General features: G+C 39.6%; 1 protein-coding gene and 1 long non-coding RNA gene across 7 annotated transcripts in view; one reads left to right on the forward strand and one right to left on the reverse strand.

The window, feature by feature from the left end:
- CACNA1E (calcium voltage-gated channel subunit alpha1 E) overlaps positions 1–21,301 on the forward strand; it is a 330,584-nt gene that overhangs the window by 275,232 nt on the left and 34,051 nt on the right. For 4 of the 6 annotated variants that reach the window (XM_077453107.1, XM_077453111.1, XM_077453110.1 and 1 more), the window contains 7 exons: positions 2,929–2,994; positions 4,940–5,031; positions 9,078–9,243; positions 14,354–14,481; positions 16,420–16,516; positions 19,315–19,420; positions 20,539–20,646. In XM_077453107.1, coding sequence (XP_077309233.1) covers positions 2,929–2,994; positions 4,940–5,031; positions 9,078–9,243; positions 14,354–14,481; positions 16,420–16,516; positions 19,315–19,420; positions 20,539–20,646 — 763 coding nt within the window. Of the gene's footprint in view, positions 1–2,928; positions 2,995–4,939; positions 5,032–9,077; positions 9,244–14,353; positions 14,482–14,901; positions 14,999–16,419; positions 16,517–19,314; positions 19,421–20,538; positions 20,647–21,301 lie in introns of all 6 variants that reach the window. The other 2 variants (XM_077453108.1, XM_077453112.1) reach the window with 1 other exon arrangement.
- LOC143928304 (uncharacterized) overlaps positions 1–21,301 on the reverse strand; it is a 191,296-nt gene that overhangs the window by 20,123 nt on the left and 149,872 nt on the right. The window contains exon 2 of the long non-coding RNA XR_013262396.1: positions 5,183–5,269. This is a non-coding gene — a long non-coding RNA (uncharacterized LOC143928304). The remainder of the gene's footprint in view (positions 1–5,182; positions 5,270–21,301) is intronic.

Raw genomic sequence — 21,301 nt, forward strand, 5'->3', positions numbered from 1 at the left:
AAATACAAAATTTCAAAAGAGCACTGCCTTTCTATTTTCTCCTTGTACTAGCGGTGATGTTTTTATCTCCACCTCCTGTTTGTGATGTTTCATTATATCCACCTCATACTGGTAGTGGTCCTCATATTTTCTGCTTTTACAGATGGCAGTCTCCTTATTTCCTGTTTCTGCTGGTGGTTGTTACCTTATCTCCACCTCGTGCTGATTGTCATCTACCTATCTTTATACCTTGCTAATTGTGCTCTCCTTATCTAAACCGCATACTGTACTGTATTTGTGATGGTCTCCATATCTGCACCCTGTTCTGGTGCTGGGCTTTTATCTCCTTCTGGAACTGGTGGTGGTCTCCTTCTCTCTACCTCTTACTGGTTGGTGGCCTCCCTGTCTACACCATATACTGGTGGTGGTTACCTTATCTTCACCTCTTACTAGTGGTGGTCTCCTTATTGCATACTGGTATTGGTTTATTTATCTCCAAAATACTAGTGGTGGTCTTCTTATTCTCACCTCATGTTGTAATCTTTTTATCTCCTCTTTATAATGGTGGTTTTCCACGTTATACTGATGGCAATCTTATTAACCTCTCATACCAAATATTGCTTGTGAATGTGAAATTTAATGGGATATTTTCCTTTGTATCACTAATTTATGTAAAAAAAAAAAAAAAAAAAAAAAATTTTATTTTTGATAAAGTTGTAAAATACAGCAGTTTGATTTAGGCTAGGTTCACACTATGTGCAGCCGCAGCTCCCAGCAGGGGATCTGGTGTGTCCCCATTCACCATTTCAGGTCTGAATTAGGTCAGAATTTTTGCCTGAATCGGAGCCAAAGACGCACAGGACCCTTCTGCTCTGCGCTCCACAGACACCCTGGAGATGTGTGAACCAGCTCCATTGAGAGTCGGTCACACTCTCCTGTCATGCAAATTGGATGCAGGGAAGCATACATAAGTGTGAACCCAACCTTAGACTATCTCAAAATATGGTAATGTTTTAAAAAGCCTTGATTATCTATATAAATTGAAACAGCCATAGTTGCTCACTACATATGCACGATCTGCATCTTGCTTTGTAGTGCTGCATTATGGCTGTGTTTTACTGCTCCTTACTATAACATTTGTAATTGCACCAAGCCAATAAATTCCCCCCTCTAATTGCTAATGTACAAATCACTATGTTTAATACAAAGACAAAGCTTACAAAAAATAATAAAAAAAGTCATATAATAACTTTAAAGTAAACACTGCAATAAAAATGAAATATGTGCTCACTTTAAATATGCTATGCTCTTTAGGCAATTTGATGTTCAAATTATTGTAAACCAAACAACTTTCATTTTCGAAATATACTGAGTCTAGTAAAAGCAAATCCATGTGCGTATTTTTTTCAGATGTTTACCAAAAAATATTCAAGCTATAGTTATATCATGGTTATGCGCTGAAAGTGCACACTCAGGTTTAATTTGAGGGTATGTACATCCAAATCAGAGATAGAGATTAGGAATCAAAGTTCTTCAGATTAGCCACCCCCCTTTTCAAGGGACCAAAAGTAATTGGACAATTGAATCAAAAGCTGTTTTATGGCCAGATATGGACTACTCCCTTGTTATTTCTTCACCAATTAAGCAGGTAAGAGGTCTGCAGCTGATTCTAAGTGTGGTATTTGCATTTGGAATCTATTGCTGTGAACCTACATCATGCGTTCAAAGAAGCTGTCCATGCAAGGAAAACAGGCCATTGTAAGACTTCAAAACAAAAATCCATTAGAGAGGTGGCAGCAACATTAGGAGCGGCCAAATCAACAGTTTGGTACATTCTTAGGAAAGAAGAACGCACTGGTGAGCTCAGCAACATAAAAAGGCTTGGATGTCCATGTAAGACAGCAGTGGTGGATGATCCCAGGATCCTCTCTATGGTAAAGAAAAACCCATTCATGGCATCCAGACAAGTGGAGGACACTCTCCAGGGGGTGGGTGTATCATTGTCAAAGTCTACGATCAAGAGAAGACATCACAAGAGCAAATACAGAGGGTTCACCACAAGGTGCAAACCATTCATGAGCCCGAAAAATAGAAAAGCCAGATTAGACTTCGCCAAAAAACATCTAAAAAAGCCAGACTACTTCTGGAAAAGCATTCTTTGGGCAGATAAAACTAACATGAATCTGTACCAGAATGACGAGAAGAAAAAAACTGTGGAGAAGGCTTGGAACAGCTCATGATCCAAAGCACGCAACGTCGTCTGTAAAACATGGCAGAGGCAGTGTGATGGCATGGGCATGCATGGCTTCCATTGGCACATGGTCATTGGTGCTTATTGATGATGTCACAGAAGACAGAAGCATCTGGATGAATTCTGCAGTGTTTAAAGATATACTGGCAGCCCAGATTAAGCCAAATGCAGCAAAGTTGATTGGATGGCGCTTCACAGTACAAATGGACAATGATCCAAAATACACTGCAAAAGCAACCCAGGAGCTTTTGAAGGAAAAGACGTGGAATATTCTGTAATGGTAAAGTCAACCATCTACTTTCAACCCAATTGAGCATGCATTTCACTTGCTGAAAGCAAAACTAAAGGCAAAAAACCCACCAACAAAGAATAACTGAAGACAGCTGCAGTTAGAGCCTTGCAAAGCATCAGAAAGGAGGAAACCCAGTCTTTGGTAATGTTCATGGGTTCCAGACTTCAGGAGTCATTGCCACTAAAAGATTCCCAACAAAATATTAAAAATTAACATTTTACTGATGATTATTTTCATTTGTCCAATTAAATTTGAGCCCCTAAAAAAGAGAGGGGGGGGGGGGGCTGGGGACTGTGTATAAAAATGGTTGCAGTTCCTAAAATGTGTATGTGATATTTATGTTCAACCGCATGTTATTTTGCAATGTTTCTTGTCACTTAAATAACAGTTTTTGTCTTATTTTCAGGCTCTCCCTTATGTCTGCCTCCTGATTGCTATGTTATTCTTCATCTATGCCATTATAGGCATGCAGGTTAGGCTGTCATCTAACAATATTTATATTGTCATAAAGAAAAAATATACTCTCGGGAGAACTCAGTGCAGATCAAATGTATTTCTTAGAACATCTATTTGTTAGTAAATGGCAGTTGCTTTTATGTATTCTGTATGAAATCGTTATAGTTGAAAATATAGCAATAAATATTGTAAACTAATAAAACACCATTGTGTTCTTGGCAACAGTAGTCTTTGTGAAGACAGGATTTCTCAGAATTTTCATTGCCTGACTTAACTGGCTCACTGCCTGTCAGCTTGAAGTCAAATGCCATGCAACATGTTCCATGAATATGGCATCTCTAGTATTAGACCTAATTTTTGTGAGAATTTCATCTTTAATAAGAACTTAACCACTTAAGGACTGCTTCACACCGATGTACATCGGCAGAATAGCACGGCTGGGCACAAGCACGTACCTGTACATTGCTTTTTAAGTGCCCAGCCTTGGGGTGGGAGCACGCCGGCGGCGGCACGCTCCCGACCCGGTCCTGAGCTCTGTGACCATGGCCACGGGACCAGCAGATCCAATCGCCGCTGGTGTTCCGCGATAAGGTCACAGAGCTGAAGAACGAGGAGAGGTCTGTGTATACAAGCCTCTCCCCGTGCTTCCTACTGTGGCTGTCACCGATCGTCTCTTCCCTTTTATAGGGAAAGACGATCAGTGATGTCACATGCCAGGCCACGCCCCCTACAATAAAAAACACATAACATCATACATTATACCTACACTGCCCCCTAGTGGTTAACTCCTTCACTGCCAATGTTATTTACACAGGAATCAGTGCATTTAAATAGCACTGATTGCTGTATAAATGACAGTGGTCCCAAAGATGTGTCAAAAATGTCCAATGTGTCCTCCATAATGTCGCATTCACAATAAAAATCGCTGATCGCCACCATTACTAGTAAAAAAAAAAAATATTAATAAAAATGCTATAAAACTATCCTCTATTTTGTAAACGCTATAACTTTTGCGCAACCCAATCAATAATCGCTAATTGCGATTTTTTTTACCAAAAATATGTAGAATACGTATCGGCCTAAACTGAGGAAAATGTTTTATATATATATATATATATATATATATATATATATATATATATATATATATATATATATATATATATATATATATATATATATATATATACACATATATACATACATTTTTTGTGGATATTTATTATAGCAAAAAGTAAAAAATATTGCATTTTTTTCAAAATTGTTGCTCTATTTTTGTTTATAGCGCAAAAAAATAAAAACCGCAGAGGTGATCAAATATCACCAAAAGAAAGCTCTATTTGTGGGGAAAAAAGCACGCCAATTTTGTTTGGGAGCCACGTCGCACGACCGCGCAATTGTCAGTTAAAGCGCCTCAGTGTCGAATCGTAAAAAGGGGCTTGGTCCTTTGGCTGCAAATTGGTCCGGGGCTTAAGTGGTTAAAAAGTATACCAGGAGTTAGTTGTATCCTAATCCAACACCGTGGCTGTTCAATTCCAGGAATGGTACAGACTATCTTTTGACATATTTTGATTTAGGATGACAGTTTTCTTAATATCTTCTGAAAATCTTCCAAGATGCATCTGGTAGGGAGAAAGTTGTTTATGCTGCTTGCTGAGATCATAGTTGTTATTTATAATTACCATTCAAGATTATTTTAGCATTTCTGGCTATGACATGTGGCCATGGATTTAATTGTGTGTGCAGACTTTATAGCTACTTTGAATTTTCTTATTCTGTCTATGTGATTCATACCTCCAAACTGTCCATTAAGACATGGATATGTAAATGAGATTAATGTCTGCCCCTACTTGTAAGATAAGTGCAGGTAAAAACTTTGGATTTGAAAGCTGCTTTTAATAAACTTTACAAAAGTTATAAATATAGCGAGGTCCAGATATTAATTAAGTCTTGTTTTGTAGGTGTTTGGTAACATCCGCCTTGAAGAGGAAAGTCATATTAATAGACACAACAACTTCAGAAGTTTCTCCAGTTCCCTCATGCTCCTATTCAGGTGGGTTCCCATAGGTTCCTAGTTATTAGCATTAAATATTTTTTTGCAAAGAAGCATTAAATGGAGTGCATAAAAGTTTTCATATTTATTTATGCTAGGAAGAGCAAAAAAAAAAAAAAAAAGAATACATCTAGTTTTCGTTTCCGCTTACCTATTTCTGCTTTAATCCTTGCTCAGAGAAGCTGGCTGTGTACTTAATGAGACATCTGAGCAGTGGATGATAAAAAGTCGGTGGAATCTATGAGACAAAGGGAAATGCAAACTATTGAAATCCTTTTTATAAAAAAATAATAATATATATATACACACACATTTCAGTATTGGCCCTCCTGGTATCATTCTTTTTTATTTTTTTATGTTTTTTAAAGATCTTATTATTTGTATATAAAAACATACACAAACATTCAATAACACAAAAATGCTCCGGTGGTATACCCACGCAGGGGTCCCAGCAAGGCAGCACAGTGGTGTAGTGGTTAGCACTCTCACCTAGCAGCAAGAAGGGTCACTGGTTTGAATCCCAACCACGACACTACCTGCCTGGAGTTTGCATGTTCTCCCTGTACCTGCATGGGTTTCCTCTGGGTACTCCAGTTTCCTCCCACACTCCAAAGACATGCATGTAGGTTAATTGGCTTCTGTCCAAAATTGGCCCTAGTATATGAATGGGGACCTTGGATTGTGGGCTCCTTGGGGGTAGGAACTGATGTGAGTGTGCAATATATATACAGGGATAGGGACAATTGTAGACACTCACTCAGGATGGACTGGTGTCTTTATTCAACCTTACTATGTAGAATAACAAATCCTTGCAAAATTGATATGCCATTTCTGATGCACTGATGGATCCCAGCACCTGCCAGCTTACATCCCAGAATTCTTCTGTTATTTAAGAGAATTAATTTGGGGAAGGTGACACTCTCATTTTGTACTGTAATAGCTGCGGTGGTTGCAAATTCTTGGCTGCATATATTACCAGTGAAGTCTCAAATTAAGGAAAGAAGCCAGCATGTTGTTCTTCTTGCCAGTAACAACGGAAAACTCAAATACAGACTTTAGAGTTCAGCTGCTTACAGGAAGCGAATATGTAAAATATAGCTAATAACAGAGGGTAATCAGTTTCTTCTGGGTTCCTGGTGGTACATGAAGAACTTCTCTTAGCTCTCAGGACAGATAATGAGGAGAACATGGAGAAAAAACATGTTTAATGTTATTAGTTTAAAGTGGATGTAAACCCTCACAAATACCCAATGAAATGAACAGCCTCAGATGATACACTACATAAGTTTTACATATACAGTATATCTGCTATCTTCAGTTTGCTATTTTTTTAGACTTCTAACAGTGTGTTAGAATTTTTACTTCATCATTCAGTAGTAGGAGTGGAGTCTTGGCATACACTGCGTGATAACTGATATGAATAAAGCATCCCCCCCCCCCCCCCCACTCCCACATAGGCAGAGACTTGCAGAGCTGTGCTCTGACAAGACAAGCTCTCTGCTAATCTATTTATAGCACCCAGCCCCGACAAAAATTTCAAGCTGGTTTTATCTCCCCTCTCTGAGAACTTGTCAGAAGTTTTCATGCTGATCACAGAGGAACGAAACATCAGAAATACACAGGACTTAGTGCTTTGAGAAGAGATCAGTAAACACTACAGATAAATGTGCCCAGGTCAGATTTCATGAATCGGGTTTACATTCACTTTAAATAATGTTTTGCTGGACTGGAGTGTGAGATAAAGGAGCAGTACAAGGAGCCAGTCACACTGAAAGGAAATGAAAGCAACATGTGATAGAGAGATGAGCCCATCACTGTGCTGCTTCTCATTTCTATGTTTAATAAAATACTTCAGCTGGACTAGGGCGACCTGGGCTCAGAGGGAGTGGGTTAAATAGTGCTGGTCATCAGACTGCTAGTGGCAGAAAAAGTACTGCAAGAGAAATCCCTAGATTAAAGTTGAATATTGCAGCAAAAGCTGTTTCTGTTTTATTTATTTTTTACTTTCTTTTAATGGGTTATTCATTTTTACCTTGTTACTTATGACTGGAGTTCTCCTGTAAGAACGTCCATTTGGTGTTAGGTAATTGCTAAGGGACCAAATAAGGATTTGCAAAAAGTAAAAATTCAGATCTCTCAACAGGAGATTTTAAAGTGGTAGTAAAGACTGAAGGTTTTTTTTATCTTAATGCATTCTCTGCAATAAGATAAAAACCTTCTGTGAGCAGCCCCCCCCCCCCCCCCCCATTTATACTTATCTGAGCCCAATCTTGATCCAGACTGTGCCTGAGAGCAGTGGCTCGCTCTACTCTTTGCTGATGTCAATCAAATTCTGTGACGAAGGAGCAGGGGGTGGAATCGAGTTTATAGACACAGGCTGCATGGCTTGGGATTTGTAGTGGCTTTTTATGGTGGCACACTGAGAAGAGGAGGAGCCAGAAATACCAACGGGAGTCCCTAGAAAAGGAGGATTGGGGCTGCTCTGTGCAAAACCATTCCCCAGAGCAGGGAGGTATAACAGTTTTTTATTATTATTAGGTTTATTATTATTATTATTATTTATTTATTTTTTACCCTTTACAATCCCTTTAAATCTTGAACATAATCTTGAACATAATCTTGAAAACAGACCTTACATTATCACAGGAGTTTTGAGGTGCTGTTACTAAACTGTTCTAAACATGTTTTGCTGAATATGCAGCTTCTTCAGGAGTTATTGTAGCATAAGGCCTACCAAAATAAAAATGCAGACTTATTTGAAAGAGAATGAATGGCTTCTATGTTAGGATGTTAATGCCCATGAGACAAAACAACGAGAAAATGGCATGATAGTGGCCACAGGAGGGACAAAAGGTCCTGGAATAAAGACCATATATGTAAAAGACCACCAGAGGGCACCACAAAGGAGATCTTGCCTTTATTGGAGATTTGTAAAATTGACAAATAAATGCAGGCAAGTGTGGCTAGCATCCACTTGGCTCCTTGCCAATACAGGCAAGATCTTCCTTTCTGTCACCCTCCAATGATGTTTTCAAATATTTTATTTTTTCCAGGATCTTTTGTCATTCCTTTGACCACATGCAGGCTGTTGCCTTTCTTAACAAAATAAGCCTTCACCATTCACATAGCACTATTTAATACTGTATCAGATACAATAAGTATTGAAAAAAAGATTCAAAAATAGAAAATAAAATTCTAGATTTTTGTACATTTGTCAACCTAGAATAAAAAATCAGAGCAGGATTTTTCCTAAAACAATGCAATAAATAAGTCATATATCCCTAGGTAGATTATGTAGGTTATAAAATAGAGTTTTTGTTAAGTTAATGGACACATGCTAAAACTGGTAACTTTGGCCTGGGCATCTAGGTAGCAATGACTTCTGGTCACAAAAGGATTAAAGGAACTAAGGTACCGTATATTACAAATATCAATTGCCCTTTTCCATCCCAATTAAGGTAGCCACTTAGCCTTCACGCTTGTTGTAGCGGCTCAAATCCAAGCAATATCTTTATTATAATTTACTTACATTGCTCTGCCATATTTACATCACTAAACCACATCTAACATGCTGGTAGAAGGTTAGAAACCATGACAAAGACCTCCGAAACATGTCAATGTAAAATTAAATGTATTGATTAGTACAAATCATCCCCAGTACATGACCCCCCACCCCTATTGAGTCTGCAGTCCCTTATTTTTATTAACCCCTGTCGCAAGGGAATATTACAAAAGTAGGGGTTGGGAGAGGGCATTATGTGAGGAGGATTTCTGCTAATAAAAGTAACACAAGTAACACATCCCCCTGACTGTAAGTTATATTTCATGTGCAAATTTTTCAGTCATTTATTTTAGCTACAATTAATTAATTAAATGTTCATGATCTGGAAGTGTAAACTGTAATAATCCAGCAAATGTTTCAGAAAAGTTGTAAGTGGGTGCCACAGATGGAACTGAGAATTTTTCAGAGTAGAAGAATGTTCAGCCATGATGCCATAGGTTTGTTGTATCATTTTCTAATTGTAATTTCTGTCTTTTGCTGCTAGGAGTGCCACTGGTGAGGCTTGGCAGGAGATCATGCTGTCATGTCTGGGAGATAAAGGCTGTGAACCGGACACTAGTGCCCCTGGTGGACATAACGAAAATGAGCGCTGTGGAACTGACCTAGCTTATGTCTATTTTGTCTCCTTCATTTTTTTCTGTTCCTTCCTGGTGAGCTTTACCTTCAGTACTTTGAATTCATCAAATGATTGTCATTTATATTATTAAAAACTCTCTGGTTTGCAGCCTGAGGGCCACATGCAGCCCTCTTGTACTTATTGTATGGCTCTTGAACCCTTGCAGACCGTAGCAGGGGCATTGATTTGAAAAGAGGCTGTAATAGCAGTAATTACTACCAGTCTAATTTATTATGTCCCCAGTTTCTATGTGTCTCCAACCAAACCTGTTGCCTTTCTCTGACCGTCCCTTGCAGTATGTTAGTAATCTGGAAATTTTCTTTGGTATCACATAAATCAATAGTACAATAGCGGTCCCCTGGGGATGTTAAGAGTGTAATATTGTAACTTTTCCATTTTCATGGATTGGCTTATGTCTCTAGTTATGTACTGATTCTGTAACTCCCACTGTTCCCTAAAGGCATACTGTATATGTTGGGGTTTGTAAGTGGTTGACCGGGGTTATGGCTGAAGCTATCAGCCATAACCCCGTACAATTTTCTTCAGCTGGTGGCTGACGTTCTCATGAAAGCAGTCTAAGCAGCTTATTAGCCACTGGATCACTTTCCGAAAGGGACGCCCCCCCCTCCCGCCACTGTTTCTCGGGCTTACCATTTTTACCAGCGCCTAAGAAACAATCTGACAGTGCAGCCGACTGGTCACAGGGGCTACCACAGAACAGATTGTCTCTGATCGGCTCTATGGCTTTGGAAGACTGGAGCGATGTCATGACGCCACTGCCAATCTAGGAAAGATCAAAAACATTTATTTTTTGATTTAAAGAATAAAGTGAAACCACCAAAACATAATGATACCACATACCAAATATTTAATTTAGAAATATAAAGCGTAGGGAGAGGTAACCAACCTCAAGGGACTTTTAACGGTATCAGGCATTACATGTAATAAAGAGAATCACATAGTAATCACTCAAAAAGAGTTTTGAATAAAAAAAATTCTTAGAAATTTATTATACCGGTACAAAAAAATAACAAATTTTGCTAAAACAACACTGTCAATACAGATACAAATCCATACAATACATAGAGATCTTGAAGAATCATTTGCGAACTCAGTCAATGTAATATGGTGCTCAACATGTTTCACTCATAGGCGAGTTTCTTCAGGAGCTTTGAATATCATTGACAAGTATAATACTGCATGGATAAACACATAAAAAGAATTAGTTGAATATAAAGTGCATGTTCCAGTATTCACAATAAAGTTTTCAAAAAGAAACCAACAGGTAAATATGATTACTACAAAAGAAAAAAATATCAAAAATCATAAATTTATATAAATACACAAAGAACAGGGCATTTAGGTCGTTCAAGATCAAAGGGGCTGAAAGATCACATACAGGAGGAATATCATGGCCTTTTTTTAAACTACAGGGGGTTTGTTTCCCTCTTTCTGATTGTGTATTTAGACTGCTATCCTGAAGCGTTTCCCTGCAAGCACTTATAGCTGGATGCCCCCCATCCACCATTGAGGCTCTTCATTTTTTGCAATACGGGGTTTCTTTGATTGAATTATTTTGTGAACATACAGTGGGTAAGTATGTGATCTTTCAGCCCCTTTGATCTTGAATGACCTAAATGCCCTGTTCTTTGTGTATTTATATAAATTTATGATTTTTGATATTTTTTTTCTTTTGTAGTAATCATATTTACCTGTTGGTTTCTTTTTGAAAACTTTATTGTGAATACTGGAACATGCACTTTATATTTAACTAATTCTCTTTATGTGTTTATCCATGCAGTATTATACTTGTCAATGATATTCAAAGCTCCTGAAGAAACTCGCCTATGAGTGAAACATGTTGAGCACCATATTACATTGACTGAGTTTGCAAATGATTCTTCAAGATCTCTATGTATTGTATGGATTTGTATCTGTATTGACAGTGTTGTTTTAGCAAAATTTGTTATTTTTTTGTATAATAAATTTCTAAGAATCTTTTTTTATTCCAAACACTTTTTGAGTGATTACTATGTGATTCTCTTTATTACATGTAATGCCTGATACCGTTAAAAGTCCCTTGAGGTTGGTTACCTCTCCCTATGCTTTATATTTCTAAATTTATTTTTTGATCTTTTACTTTTAAAGGTAAAGAAGAGATTTGAGGTCTCCATAAAGAGGACCTGTACTGTAGTTTGTCACCATTCCATTAACGTGTGCACAGTGTTGGAGCGTGACATGTTAGATATCTATTTACTCTTTTCAATTTCATCTTTCATATTTTACAAATAAATTGGGGTATATTTTGTATTTTTTTTTTATTATTATTCATTATTTTTCCAAAAAAAATTACATTAAAAAAAACCACTGCCAATCGCAAACGATGGCCATTTGTATACCCTAGGGTTTCTGCTAAAAAAAATCTATAATGTTTGGGGGTTATAAGTAATTTTCTAGCAAAAAATACTGATTTAAACTTAAACAAAAAGTGGCAGAAAGGGCTTGTCTTCAAAAGGTGACAGATAATATTGTGGGCTTCTTCCAAGATTTTGAAAACTATTTTCACTTAATAGAAGTCCAGAGAAGGCAGTGGGTCTGCCTATTAGCCCTACTGCTTGATTGGATAGCTGCTGCGGCCTTTTGAACTATTTTTTAATAAATGTACTGCAAAGATACGTAAGTGGATTAAAGAAAGGAAGCCAGTCACAGTTAGGGTCGCAGGCTATTTGGCAGGACAACCATGATCTATTAAGCCCTGTTAAAAAGAAATATATCCTTGGAAACAATTCCCCTCCCCAAGTAAATCTCTCCTATCCCTCCCACTTCAGCACCACAAAGGGAAATGTTCAATCCCGGGATGCAGAGTGTGGTCATCATATTCTGCAAAAAGCCTCAAAAGACTGCACATAACAAACAATGTTATACATGCAGTCAAATTGGACATAAACAAATGTATTGTTACCTTAGAAGACATTGGCAGATTGTGCAACAAAGCCCCATTCAGTATGCAGAGTTCTCGCTCGCAGAAGACAGACTTTCAATCACATTGCACAGACATCTGGTAGTGCCAAGCTCATGCATTCCGTCTAAGGTTTATGGAGTTTGTCCACTGATCAATCAATCAAAGCCAAGTCTGCGGCAGTATTTGGTGACCAGTACACAGATCATGAAGTGCTTACTACTTTACCACTTGGACATTATCCAAGCATGAAAACCGCCAGAAGCATATTAAATTCCCCCTCTTGTACTCGGCCACTCCAAATTCTGAAAATCCCACCTGCAATTTATGGATTGATGGTAGAATGGTAAATACTGTACATTTCAAGGACAGTGGAACCTTTTTAAAAACTTTGGACCCCCTGTTGTTAGACCTGAGGCTATTCAGGGAGGCCCAACGATTGTCAATTAACTTATCAGAAGCACTTAGGCCGCGTACACACGGGCGGACTGTTCGCCCAACTTTGTTCGTCAAACAGTTTGACAAACAGTCCGCTCAAAATTAGCATGAGCGGACTTGACCACACACGACGAACGAACAGTCCGCTGAAAACTTGCGCGATGACGTGAACGGCACGTACGACGGGACGAGAAATTCGGCGTCCGATACACTGCAATGCAACCTTCGCCGTGTAAATTCTTTCTGAGCATGCGCGAGACTTAGTTTGCCGAACAAGCCTACACACGAGCGGACTGTTCGCTCAAACCAAGTTTCAGCGGACAGTCTTACGGAAATTCCGAAAAACTTTGTTCGTCAGACTGTCCGCTGAAACTGTCCGCTGAAGCCCACACACGAGCGGACTGTCCGCTGAAACACTGTTCAGCAGACAAAGTTGGGCGAACAGTCCGCCCGTGTGTACGCGGCCTTAGAGGTGTATATTGCTTGCAGAAATACATTTGGATTATAGATGGAGGAAAATTGTTTTGGGTAGAGGTGATGGAAGTTTTTCCAGCTGATGTTCTGCAAGATTTACCTTGCACTGCAATTTCACAAGATCAATTTTAAATACTTTTAAAAGCAAACTATAGAAAATGAACCAGAGAACCAACCCATGCATTATACCTCTGGGGTCATTTTTCAGAGTGGGAAAGGTTGCCGCATGACTTTTTAAAGAATTTTTAATTGTTTGTGAAGTGTTGTTGAAGCTATTTGCTGTTATAGAGAAGTTTTTGCTATCTATGATTTCTTACCTTTCAGGGGATTTGTTTGTAGTCCAAACATTTAAAAATATGTTTTTCCTCCTCACGGGGGGTCTCCCTGCACAATGTAAATGCCTGGAGTGGGCAGTGTTTTGTGCTGGGAGATGATGGGGAAAAGTCTTGTGATCATCAGCTGAGTGATTTTGAATAAATATGCAATTTTGGGCTTGGAATCTCACTCCTGTTTCTTGATCCTCATAAAGATCTATCATTAGAACTTTTTTTTACAGTTCTGTCAACAGCTTTGAAGGAGACAGTTAATTAACAGTTGCAGCTTGTCTGGGCTGTGAATGCTTTCCTGAGGTAAGCAACATCAAGAGAAAGACAGGAATGCCCACCACCACCAATACCGCCACCACTACTGCATTCCACTTGGCCATTGCTTGCCTCTGGAAAGTGTTCATAGTCAAGACAAGCTGCTGCTATAAATTAACTGTCTCCTTTAGAGCTGTTGTTGGATTGGCCCCAGCAGGAGCAGAGCGGTAATCATAACTAGGGTTAGAAAACAGTAGTTTACAAGTAAAGTGTACAAGTAAAATAGTAAAATACTAATTCTAATGACAGATCTCCTTTAACAACTACCATGAAGATTCTTGCTCAGTCTATTCTTATTATAGGATGACACAATTCTGTTTCTGTCTCCCATTTGTGCCCCTGCATTGTCAGTCTTCCACATGGGTTTCAAATGGAGACAACAAGTGGTCATTTTAACACATTATACAGGCTTTTGGGGAGTTTAGTCTGAGCAGTAATATGCAGTCTGTATGGCATATAGGCAGGAAGTGACTGCAGAATGACAGAAAAAGACCAGCAGCAATGGAATGCAAATAAAAGGGTTAAATACATAAGAGTTGTTTTTGATACAGTGTGCTTTACTTTAATAAACCAAAAATCATCCAATTAGAGTTTAGATCCATTTCACTGGACCTTGTTTGTTTCTTCCTTAGATGTTAAATCTGTTTGTTGCTGTCATCATGGATAACTTTGAATACCTGACCAGAGACTCTTCCATTCTCGGACCACACCATCTGGATGAGTTTGTCCGGATCTGGGCAGAATACGACAGAGCAGCATGGTAAATTGTCTTCTGCATTCTTTATCCCTAACCCTTCCTAATTATAAGCCTTTCACCATGCAGAAATATGGCATGGAAATAAAAAAATATACTAAAATAAAATAAACTAGATTCCCAGTTTATTAAGCTAACCTTATAATGTTGATTTTTTTTTCTGAATTTCTTTAATATATTTGTACAATCCAGCTTTCTAGCTAAAGATTGACTGCTTGAGGTTTTTATCTATCCTCCCCCATTTTTATGTCCCAGTTTGAGCAGCAGCTATTTTGCAGGAACTGGGTTTGGTCTTTGTGCTGCCCTTGGAGCTCTCATGGTGCAGTGACTGAAGTTGTGGGGGGTTTGTCCTCTGTCCACGGAAGTCTCTCCAGCTTCATGGTACTGAGCTGTGCTCTGATTAACATGCCTGTGCTTTTCTTCCAGTGGCAGGATCCCCTATAAGGATATGTACAAATTAGTCCGAGTCATCTCGCCTCCGCTCGGCCTAGGAGAGAACTGCCCATACAGGGTGGCATGCAAGGTTTGGTGCCAAATCTATCAGCCCTTTCCACTTCAGCAAGGGCATAGCTTACCTTTACCTTCCCACCTTTCCCTTCACCTAACTATCCCTTCCCCTCCACCGCTCCACTACTGCACCATGCAAGGGACCTCGGGCTGCTGCCTCCAGGTTTAAAGACTGACATTCACTCCCTAACCGTCCCACTACATCAGCAGCTGCACCCAAGCTAGTCCCTGGGACTTAACAGTACATCATTAAAGCCATGGGTGAACCATGACTTGGTAAGAGGGTTGAGTTTTCCACCAGCGTTTTATTTCTCCTGTAGACTCTGGAAGCAGGATCTCATCATCTTAGGTCCTAAGTCTGTTTTGTATTTCCATTAAAGAGACTATGTAGTGGAGGGCAAAAGAGCTAGAAACGCTTGCATGGAGAATGTGCTGCTAGACTCCCCAAAATATATTAGACATAAGATAATTTCAGTAAGGTGCTGTCCACCCATAGCTGAAATATATGTTTTGAATTGACCCTTTAGGGTTTAAAAAAGATAGTCAACACTATACAGCAAATTAGGTTTACACTAGAAACCACAGATTTAGACCACAGGTTAAAAAAGTCATTGTGCCCATGCAGGACTTTGATATATATGCCCATCTGCACATAATTCATTTAAAAAAAACAAGTGGGTTGTGGATTCTTTTGGGTTTATGGATGGAGCCTATGCATCCACCCTCTTGGATGATCCAGGGTTACTGGCGTTCGGGGGCAGCTGGTTGACCCTCTAATCTGCAGCTTGGCATGAGCTGAAGACACTAGCGGGGAGAATGCATGAAAACTTTCCTTGTATGCAGCCCGGAGCATGCTTTGCACTGGTGCATGCTGGGAGCCACACACCCCCATAGCCAGGAGGAAGCAACTGCAGGATCTCAATCCTAAAACCAACTTGGACAGTTGCACCCTCTTTATCATCACCAGATTACATACACGGCTCCCCCAAAAGCCTCAGCTCCTTATGGACAGCGATCTTTATCAATGGCTAAAACAGCTGAACTATCAGGAGCTGCATTCTGAACTTGGAGACGGTTATTTGGAGTGGATATAGTAAATGCTTGCGACATCACTAAGATGAAGAAGTAGACAACTTAAAAACAGATGAAAGGAATTGGGCTTGGGTAGTAAAGATCTATTTACTGGCATGGGTGAGGTATAAACCCACCTGAATCTGCTTCTGGGGAGGTCGAGGCATTTATTAACCCCTCCCTCTTCTCTTCTGTTTCCCTCTTTTCTTTCTTGTTTTTTGTGTGTTTTACTGTTTGTTTCTTTTTTTTTTTGGTTTGGATTTTGCTGCCATGAATATGCTGCTTTTCTTTGTCCCTTCATTGCTGGCTCCATTGTCCTCACTTCACTCCTTTCCTCTTCCTCTGGCTCCCCCTGTCCATAACCAGTGGCCGCATCCATTATACAGAGATGTACGACATGCTGACCCTCATGTCACCACCTTTAGGCCTCGGAAAAAGATGTCCTAACAAAGTGGCTTATAAGGTAGAGATAACCCTATTTAAATCAGCAAAGGGATTTTGAACCTTGTGCAGTCACCAAGTAGAAGGAATAAGGGGCTCTGGATGATGTGGACACACATTTTAACTGTGCAATGACAGTATCAGAATTAAGTGACAAAAGTTTTAAGTCATCCTTCCACTTTAAAAATAATAGCAATAATGAAAAAAAGAATCAAAAATACAGTTGTTATATGAAGGATGCAACAAAAAAACAACTTTCCTGCCTATCCTGATACTCTCCCTAATGCTGTATGTGTCCCATTGGGCAGATTTACCTTCAAAGAGAAGTATGGGCTATGGGAAATAAAAAACATTTATATTCATTGAGGTCGATACAGCATCAGTGAGATGCTGCATCTGTCTCCTGCCAGCTCTGCACAGAGAACTAATCGAAAAAGAACCGCGATCACTAATTTCTCCCCCTCCGCTTTGAGAAGAGAGCTGTGTCTGTCAGTCACCGGTTCTCTGCTCTGCCCCTCCAGCGATCACTGGAGAACTGGGCTGTAGAGTGGATGGGAGCTGAGAGATCGCTGAGAGGCTGAGCCATGGTTCTGGTCCCAGTTTCTGGGCAGATCCTGACCATATGCCCGGGGTCTTTTCAGAGCCTGGATTAGCTCTGTGACATCAGCCAACAGTGGGTTTCAGCTGGCTGAAAATGAGTCACAGGAGTGCAGAACAAACTGTACTCCTTTGACCCATAGGAGAAGTATGTACAAAATAGCTTTGGCTATACTTCTCCTTTAATTTTCTGCCCTGGAGATGTAACAGGAAACCTCTAGGGGGGATTTCTATTTTAGACAGTTGTCACTGTAAAAAAAGGATCATCATCTGAAGATTTTTCCTGACTTTATGTTCTGGTGGCAACTGTAATGCTGCGTACACACGACCGGACTTTCCTGCAGACTAGGTCCAAAAGGATCAGTCTGTCAGACAATCCGATCGTGTGTGGGCTAGTCCAATCGTTTTTCAAAAAAAAAAAATTTGACGGATCTAGAAATAGAACATGTTTCAAATCTATCTGATGGATTCAACTCAGATGGGCTAAAATCGGGAAAACCGTTTGTCTGTGTGCTCGTCCGACAGACCAAATATGATGCAAAGGAAGCTATATGCTACTGGCTATTGAACTTCCTTGTTTAGTCCCGTTTACATCATCATGTTCAAAACTAACAGGTCCGTTCATTCAGAAAGTCCGTCGGAACTCAGCCGAAAGTCTGTCGACCCAGTCTGCCGGAAAGTCCGGTCGTGTGTTCGCAGCATAAGATTTCCCATCACATTCTGTCTCACGTTCTGTGAACATCACAACGAATAAAGTGGGTGAACCTACCTAGTGGCACACAGGCAGCAATAACAACTTAACAGAGGTTCTAATCCTTTCCTACTCTAACCAAAACTTACCAAAAGGTTCTGGTTTTACATACATTTTAAAATAAATATTTTACCAACCTTGGCCATTCAAATTCAGTATGTGATCAAAAACATGCATGTCAAAGACATCAGCAGTTCCAGAAAGATAAACAGCTTAAATGATGTGCAAATCTTGACTTTTTCTATAAAAAAAATCAGTGTTGAACTTTCTCTATTCCACCCCCCCTGAGGGTTCTTAATGGCCCTGTTATATCGCGGACAACCTTATTAAGGAATAAGAATTGTGGAAAGGGAAGGATCAATCTCTACCCTTACAGGAATAGATATTTGCTCATAAGCTTAGCTATCTATATCTCTGGATTTAGTGATTCTTTTGATATATTGTTTTATGGTATCCTCTGATTAAATATATTTGATCATGCTTAATTTGATTTGCTGAGGTTTTGGCAAGGTTCAAGTAAGCTCTCATTAGTAAAAAAATAGTGGCTGACATTGTTGACTTTTCCTTCTAAGAATCCTTGTTGCCTAGCTGTCATGTTGACACTCTTGCTTTAGTACTTGAGGGTTTTTTCACACTTCCCAGCATCATGGCAACACAGTGTGAAATGTGGGCATTACCAAAAAAAAAGCTAGCACATGTTGCATGTGCCAGTGTGTTGTAGTGTCTTTTCATTTAGAATAGCACCCGTACACACCTCTAGAACATGCAGGTGTTACAACACACCGCAGCACACTATGTGCAGCAAGACCTAAAATCTCACTGAGGTACATAATAGTCCGTTCATTTCGAATAGGCTGCCTAATGTAGTGCATTGTTGTGCACCTCAACACATGAAAACAGTCCTAGTTCAAATAGGCCATAAAATTGCTCACAAAAATAATATATGCATATATAGACTTCAGAGTTTTTTCTGACTTTACTGTTCTGAGTACTAGTTTTAGGTTATTAAAAGTACTAAAACCAGAGGATCAGCATATTGTACATTTTCAGAAGGTCAGCAATGACACTCCCAGTTTTTCCTCAATAACAAGCTATGTTTAACCTTTTTATCTAGTGTACCCACCTTCAGCGGTTTTCTATAGATCCGCATAGTCGCAAATTCTCTGGACAAGTACATATTTAATCTGCTGGTTCTGGACAGTTAACCCTCTGTCTTGTTTTGTCCAGTAATACTGGTATTCTTTATAACAAGAATCCAGCAGTAGTTGGGGCAGGTTTTGCATGCTCCTTATGTTCTCTCTTTTAGTCACATAGGAATAGGGTGGAGCTGGGGATATGGAGGGAAGTTTGGGGAGTGATGTCTCCATCCCTGTTCTGTGTATGGTGTAGTGATTATGTGCATATGTGTGCTTGTTTGCTTTGGGTCCCCTTGTCGATATCCCATATCTTGGGCACCCGGTGTTTTTGTACAGAGATTGGTCCTGATGAATATGCCCGTAACAGAGGACATGACGGTTCATTTCACTTCAACTCTTATGGCTCTTATACGGACAGCACTGGATGTAAAAATTGCAAAAGGTAAGAATCAAAGACATCATAACCACAAAACATAACCTGTGCTTAGTTGACCCTGAACAGGGGAAACCATATAATATGTAGCCTCTTGTATGGTAGATTTTAATAAGTAGCTTCTTCTTCAGTACTCCAGAGAAAACAAAAGTTAACCTAAGCGGGTCCTCCTCTGCCCTGCAAGGGTTAAATGCTCATTTTGCTTAGGGGTAGAACAATGCACAGATATACTTAACTTATTCCTCGCTTCCAAATGCTTCCTCCCAGCCGCACAACTGGTCCCTGAACTAGCTTTCCTTCAACATTTGCTCAATCACTTTGTAACGTAATGAGGCACAATGCAAGACCAAGATCGGTCCTCATAAAATAATGCCTGTTTTAGTCCATGTGCATGAAACCTTACATGCAAATGTAAAAGTTAGACTTCAGGCAGTTATAAAATAGAGAAATAATCCAGCTCTATATTCATTAATATGGCATTTAAAGCGGTAGTAAACTGCAGTTGTTGATCAAAAAAAATAAAAATAAATTCCCTACAAGGCAATATGCATTACATACTAACACATTCTGAGAGACTTGCCTTAGAACGAATCCCTCCAGCGCTGCACTGCCACTGCTGAGAGGACTTCCGACTTCCCCCGGCCTTCCATCCAGGTTTGCGTTCTTCGGCTACATGACTGGCTGGGAGCGTGATGACGTCTCTCCCATGCATGAGCTCAGGAGCCACCTTCACTGTATGCCAGATCTTCAGAGCACATGTGTCAGTAACATCACCGGCTGCATGCACTCTAAATATCTCCTAAACTGTGCAGGTTTAGGAGATAGTCACAGTACCTACAGGTAAGCCTTACTATTGGCTTGCCTGTAGGTACAAATGGTAGAACTGAGTTTACTATCACTTTAAATTCTTTTTTATGTAAGCAGTTAATGTATACATATTTTGTCTGTGTATTTAGCTGTTAGTATGGAGTTCACCTTTATGTTTTAATTTCTACATAAAATGTCTCCTGTAAGTTAAGGATTGTTCATTATACTCGGCTCAATTATATGCATGATCAGGAATCTGTCTTTTTAGTGTACTGTCCTTGCAATTACTGCTAAATATTACATTGTTTGCCTTGTTACAGGGGGAGCTGACAGGCAACAGCTGGATGCAGAGCTACAGAAAGAAATACTGGCCATTTGGCCAAATATTCCCCAAAAGATGCTAGACTTACTTGTACCAATGCCAAAAGGTAAGCTGGTTATAGCACCCAATGTACAAGGCTGGCAAAGTGTGTGAACTGCTCCAAGCAAAGCCATTATAAGAGACAACTGATTTTGCTGCAGTTAGGGCTGGTGTCTTTAAGTGTCGATGCATCCCAATTCAGACCTCGATAAAATGAGGACCTGCCGTCATTGATATATTCTGGGCATTATTTGACTACCTGCTTCTTCTTCAATCACAGCACATGGGACGGGGAGGTTTTCCAGCATCAGCTCTGCAGCTCATGTCATTTGGCAAAATCCACAAAGATGCAAAAGTCAGTGCAGGAACAATGTAGTCTGAAATACTTGCGCTCATTAGCCAAAGAAAGCAGAAAATTCAAATGTTGATAACTTTGCTGGAGTCTCACCATGACCACCAATCACTGTGGCATTGCAACACTTTCTTTAGGCATCAGAAAAGAAAGCCTGACCATGAAATGACCAATCAGTTGTGTTTGCTACATAGGTCAAAAGTTCCCAAACCTCCCCTTGGTGTGAGTCTACTTTGTTTCCTTGTGGTGTTTGGTGGCTGAGAGCAGGCCTGAATAGTCACCTGCTACATTGCCTATTCCATGGTGTCCTGGAATGGTGGTGTGTTTATTTATCTTGTCTTGTCTTGACTAAAATGCATGGCTCAGTGTT

Source organism: Lithobates pipiens, unplaced genomic scaffold (genome assembly GCF_037356315.1).
Source record: "Lithobates pipiens isolate NorthernLeopardFrog02 unplaced genomic scaffold, aLitPip1_a1.2 Scaffold_23, whole genome shotgun sequence".
Classification (NCBI taxonomy): domain Eukaryota; kingdom Metazoa; phylum Chordata; class Amphibia; order Anura; family Ranidae; genus Lithobates; species Lithobates pipiens.